Source organism: Carlito syrichta, unplaced genomic scaffold (assembly GCF_000164805.1).
Source record: "Carlito syrichta isolate Samal-C Ts95f unplaced genomic scaffold, Tarsius_syrichta-2.0.1 Scaffold313872, whole genome shotgun sequence".
NCBI lineage: Eukaryota > Metazoa > Chordata > Mammalia > Primates > Tarsiidae > Carlito > Carlito syrichta.
Window position 1 is genome coordinate 1,170,733 of NW_007257968.1, and position 5,484 is coordinate 1,176,216.

Sequence of the window (5,484 nt, forward strand, 5' to 3'; positions counted from 1 at the left end):
AAAAAAAAAAAGAGGAAGGGAGTGGTTGGGCAGGGGGGAGGGCTCATGTCTGGAGGGGAGGATGGGGGAGGCTGGGGCAGGGCCAGGAGGTAGTGGGGGCGGAGGGCGGGGCCCCAGCAGTGCTGGCGCCATCTGGGCAGCAGAGTGGGTGGGGGAGGTGCCAGGCTGGGCAGATCTGGCAGGGTTGGAAACTAGCCTGCAGGGAACCGGAGCCCAGCTGTGACTCTGGGACAAGACCTGGGTCTCCCCTCCCTGGGGGGTCTGGCCCTGGGGACTGGAAGGACAGTGGCAACGGTGGCGGGAGCTGGAGGGAACACTGGGGCCCAGGACTTTGGAGGGGATGTTGGTGCAGGAAAGGCCATCCTCGTCGCTGGGTCGGGCTGTGAGGAGTGGGGGCCGTCTGTCGGGGAGAGGAAAAGTGTGGGGACCATGGAGGGGTGGGGACCCCGGCCTCAGGGGAGGTGGGGCAGGGAGCAGTAGCCTCTGGGGAAAGCAGGAACGGGGGCTGAGTGACGGGAACGGAGGCAGGCAGGGGCAGAGGGTGTGGCCAGGGTGGCGCTGTGTGCCAAGACATGCTGGGAGGGGCCGGCCAGGGCACAGGGCAGCTGGCTGGGAGTGCTGAGCAGTGAAAACCTGGCTCCAAAGTTCCAGGCAGAGGAGGGCTTGGGCCTGGGCAACGTGAGGACCCACATCCTCACCCCGAGGAAGGGACTCCATGGCTCCCGTCATGGGGCTTGCTACGGTGGGGGGTGGGACGCTGGCTGGGGGTCCCGACCCCTCAGCACCTCCTTCGAGGAGCCATCACTGTGCCTGTTTCACAGACGAGCAACCGAGGCTCCCACCGACCAGCCTGGGCTGGGCAGCAGTGGAGCCAGGCACATCCTCTTACACATGTGCAGCCCCCAGGTGCTTTCAGCATCTCAGGGCCCCCACAGAACGGCTTTGGGGGGGCTGGCTGATACCGACCTTCTGCAGGTGCTCCCACAGGTCCAGGTAGACGGTGTTCTGGTAAGCAAAGGTGTGGAGGTAGGACTGTGGAAAGACAGGTCACGGTGAGGGCCAGGTGGGTACCCCCAGGCTCCACCTGTGTGGTAGGCCGGGACTCGGGCTGCCCCCGCCCCCGTGGCAGTCCGAGGGCTCTGTACTCACCGCAAGGCCCTTCTTGAAGAGGTCCTCGGTCAGGAAGCTGGAAAGCATCCTGAGGACAGCGGCGCCCTGGTGCAGGATGAGAGGGAGGCTCAGGAGGCGTGGAGCCACCAGGACCCCGCGCCCCAGAGCCCCAGCCGGGGTGAGGGCCCTGCGAGCCGAGTCCTCATCCCCTTTCTCCATCCCACCATGGTCTCAGCACCTTGCTGTAGGAGATGGAGTCGAACAGCTCGCTGATCTGTGCCGGCGTGTTGACCTCCTCGGCGGGAGTGGACAGCGGGTGGGAGGAGACCAGCGCGTCCACAGCCATCACGCGGTACACGTCGTTCAGCACCATGAGGTCTTTCTGCAAATTCCCGACAGCTATCAGGAGACCCGCCTGGGAGGGGCAGCCCGGGCCTTTCACCTCCCCCCGACACCCCGTGCGCAGACCCCAGGGCCGCTGGCTCACCACGTTCCAGGTAGGCTCTGCAAAGTCAGCGCCCAGGTACTCCACATAGGACGCAAAGCCCTCGTTCAGCCACAGGTCGTTCCACCACTCCACAGTCACCAGGTTCCCGAACCACTGCGGGCAGGAAGGATCAGCTTGATGAGCCACACCGGGCACTGACGGTCCCCAGAGCTGCCCTCCCCAGGTGCCTGCCACCTGCCAATGTCATCACTACCTCTCCTTGCTGCCCTGCCAAGGGCACTGTCCTCCCTTCTGTGCAGCTCAGGGCAGAGCTGGAATGGTGACATCTCCTCCCGGAGCCCCCCTTTCTCTGCATTCCCCACGGTGGGGGGCTACCTGGTGGGCCAGCTCGTGAGCAATCACAGTGACCACCCGCTCCTTGTTGCTGCTGGAGGATGACAGTGGGTCAAACAGCAGGGCGCTCTCCCGGTAGGTCACCAGCCCCCAGTTCTCCATGGCGCCGGCATTGAAGTCAGGCAGGGCAATCTGGTCTGGGGGGACAAGGCTGTTGACAGGATGGCCTCCGGGAGTGGAGCCCCATCCAATGCCCCCCACTGCAAGGCCCCTCACTCACCAGACTTATCGAGTGGGTAGGCTGTGTTATAATGACTGGCAAAGAAGTCTAGGATGGGGCCCGTCTTGTCCAGGGCATAACTGCCATGGCCCGCATCAATGGCACTGGGCCGGGCCCAGATTCGGATCTAAAAGGTAGGGAAACAGGTCAGGTGCCCCTCTTGAATCCCGGCACAAGGCCCAGCGACTGGGAGTCTCCAATGGGCAGGCTGGGGACCAGCTTAGCTAAAGTGAGAGGCCTGGTCAGTAGAGGAGAAGGCAGGAGGCTCTAGGGGCCATGGGCCCTAGAGGGGGTCTTTGGAGAAGACCAGTCGTCACAGCCACCATCTGTCTGGCACTGGGAGCAGGGGCCAGGTACTCCCTTCATGAAGAGGGAACTGTTACTCTCATCTTTCAGGTAGGGAGACAGAGGATCAGAGTGCTTAAGATACTTGCCAGAGATCACTGAGAGCTGGGGTTCAAAGCCTGGCCTGGCAGTTCAGATGCTGGTACAGGAGTAGGGAGAAAGGGAGCAGCCCCCACACCAGGGCCAGCCCGGGCAAAGGACAGACGGGCCCAGCTTCCTACCGAGACGTTGTTGGGTGTCTGCCCCCCCACGTGCTTGAACTCGCTGACGATGAAGGCCAGCAGGTAGGTGGACATCTTGGGCGTGGTGTGGAACTCGGTGACAGTCCAGTCGGGGTTGTCCTGAAGCGAGCTGTTTCCTGGGCGGGGAGCAGGCAAGTGTGTGGGGACGACCCTCTCTGGCCGGGCACCCTAGCCCCGGTGCACCTGCTTGCGGTCATGCGGCCCCACGACGGACCCACTCACTTTTGGGAGACATGTTGGACAGAGCCGTGAGTTTACTGGGGTAGATGAGCGTGATGTTAAACTCGGCCTTCATGGCTGGCTCATCAAAGCACGGGAAGGCTTTCCGGGCATCTGCAGCCTGCATCTGTGTCGTGGCCACCACCCTGCCCAAACCAAGGAGTTAGAGAGTATGCCAGGCCAGGCGCGGTGGCTCATACCTGTAATCTCAGTACTTTGGGAGGCAGAGGCGAGAGGATTGCCTGAGTCCAAGGGTTCAAGGACAGCCTGGGCAACATGACAGAGTGAGACTCCAACTCGAAAAAAAAGAGAGGGAGTATGCCAGGGCCCAGGCAGGGAATGGACAGGGGTTCTTGGGGTGCTCCTAGGTATGCAGGGAAAGAGCCACATGGAAGGCTGTTCCAGGCTAATCCCTTCCCTCCCTTCTTCCCCCAACCTACCTCTGGACCCCTAACAGGCTGGCTGACTATGGGAGGACTCGGGTTCCAGCGGCCTCCGCCCCTACGCTCAGTGAGGGACCTTGGGCAAGTCTCTCTCCTCTGAGCCCCACTTTCCCCATTGTCCCTCCTCCCAACTCCCTGGGGAGGGTAGGGAACACTCTCAGGTTGCCATGGAGGGAGTGAAGTGCCAGCCGAGGCCTCCGGAAGGCGCGAAGGCCTCGGACCTCAGCCCTTGCTCGGCTCCCAGAGCCCAGCCTTGCCTCGGCATCCAGACCCGCCCCTTGGGCACGCCTCACCGGGACTCACTTTTTGACATCGCCCTCCAAGTACTCGCTGCGGTAGAAGCCCGCCAGGTCGTCCGCCAGCTCCCCCTGGAACTCGGTGTCCATCTCGTACTGGCTGTCCTTCACCAGGGGGCCCGTGAGGTGCACCACCAGGTACTCGGTGGGCTCCACCAGCTCGGTCCTGTCGATGGCGGGGGGCTGGGAGCCGCCCACACCGCGCAGGGCCACCCTGTGCTCCTGCTTGAGGGTGTAATTGAGCTTCTTGCTGTGGATGATGATGACGTCAGTGGCCTCCTTGCAGGTGAAGCGGACGGTGCTGGAGCCATGGAAGATGTACAGGCCCTGGTCGTTGGGGGTGAAGAAGGGCCTCAGCGTCACCTGGTAGGAGTCAGGTGCCAGCGTCTTGGGCAGGCGGTAGCGGTTCCAAGGCTTGCTTTGGTCCAAGGTGGTGGCCGCAGTGGAGGTGACGGGAGAGGTGGTGGTGCTTGCGGGGGTTGCCACAGAGCTCTCGGCATTCTTGTTCTTCTCCTGGGCGTAGACCACAGACAGAGCCACGATGGTACACAGTGCCGCCACGCCCAGGAGGATGCCCAGGATGCCCAAGGATTTGGAAATGTAGAAGCCCTTGGCCATGGTGAGGGTGGGGAGGGAGCTTGGGGAGGCTCAGGCCAGGCAGAGAACGGGGTAGCCCGGGGTCAGGCTTATATCCCCGAGGGGAGGAGCCCCACAGGGGGCAGACCAGGCAAAAATTAACCAGGGCTGAGACGGGCGAAGGTCACTGGACTGGGCAGGGGCACGCTCTGCTCAAGCTCCGGAGAAGAGATTCAGGCGCTGTGTGCAGAGCTCAGCTCGGGGTGCCTGCCGGGAGCAAACAGTGTCTGGTTACAGGTGGCCAGCGGACTGGGAGCCAGGCCCCCGGCTCAAGGGCAAGCTGCAGGCTGCGGCCCAGCGGGCAGTGGGAGCAGCCAGGTGGCTTTGTACGGATGTCCCTGGGCGAGAGGGCAGTGGGGGCGGCAGCAGGATGGAGGTTAGAGTCAGGGAAGGATCTCTGGGGAGGGGGGAGGGGACATGCACAAAGAAGGCGGCGCGGTTCGGGCTCCTGTGCGGAACACACCAGGTAGCCCCTCTGGTCGGAGCTCTGGATGGAGGCCAGGGCTCCTCAGTGACAAGGGCCCAGCCTCCCTTGAATTCCTCCAGAGCAGGCAGTTCTTCCGGGCCCCCCTCCTGGGGTCTTCCTGCCAAATACTCTCTCCTCAATCATCAGCTCCCTAATAACCCGAAATGAGCTGTTCTGCCTTTCTGGAGGGTGCTTAGCCTTGGGCAGGTCACTTGACCCTTCTGATCCTTCTTCCTCGGAAACCAACCACAGTTATTTACCTCTCAGATTGGTTGAACAGATTTAATGAGAAAACATACACGCATACATTTTTTTTAGTTGGGCTCTCATTCTGTTGCCCAGGCTGGAAGGCAGTGGCACAATCATGGCTCACCACAGCCTCGACCTTCTAGGCTCAGGCGATCCTTCTGCCTCAGTCTCCCGTGTAGCTAGGACTACAGGCAGGCGCCACTACACCTGGTAATTTTATTTTTGTAGAGACAGGGTCTTAGGCTGGTCTCGAACTCCTGGGCTCAAGCAGTCTTCCCTCCTCAGCCTCCCAAAGTGCTAGGATCCCAGGCGTGAGCCCCTGTGTCCGGCCAAGAAAACATATTAACATCACAGAGTAGAACTTCAAAAGTATTCCCTTCTTTCTTACCCAAAGCTCAACCATGGTCTCCTTTTTTG

At 61.9% G+C, this 5,484-nt stretch overlaps 1 protein-coding gene across 1 annotated transcript in view; it reads right to left on the reverse strand.

Moving 5' to 3' along the window:
• Window positions 1-4,374, reverse strand: part of ANPEP (alanyl aminopeptidase, membrane) — a 20,100-nt gene extending 15,726 nt beyond the window's left edge. Inside the window, exons 1-9 of the mRNA XM_008070627.2 lie at window positions 3,724-4,374; window positions 2,977-3,123; window positions 2,738-2,867; window positions 2,172-2,298; window positions 1,934-2,088; window positions 1,598-1,711; window positions 1,349-1,492; window positions 1,150-1,215; window positions 967-1,032 (exon numbers count right to left, since the gene is read on the reverse strand). Coding sequence (XP_008068818.1) covers window positions 967-1,032; window positions 1,150-1,215; window positions 1,349-1,492; window positions 1,598-1,711; window positions 1,934-2,088; window positions 2,172-2,298; window positions 2,738-2,867; window positions 2,977-3,123; window positions 3,724-4,334 — 1,560 coding nt within the window. The 5' untranslated portion in view covers window positions 4,335-4,374. The remainder of the gene's footprint in view (window positions 1-966; window positions 1,033-1,149; window positions 1,216-1,348; window positions 1,493-1,597; window positions 1,712-1,933; window positions 2,089-2,171; window positions 2,299-2,737; window positions 2,868-2,976; window positions 3,124-3,723) is intronic.
• Window positions 4,375-5,484: the final 1,110 nt, after the last annotated feature.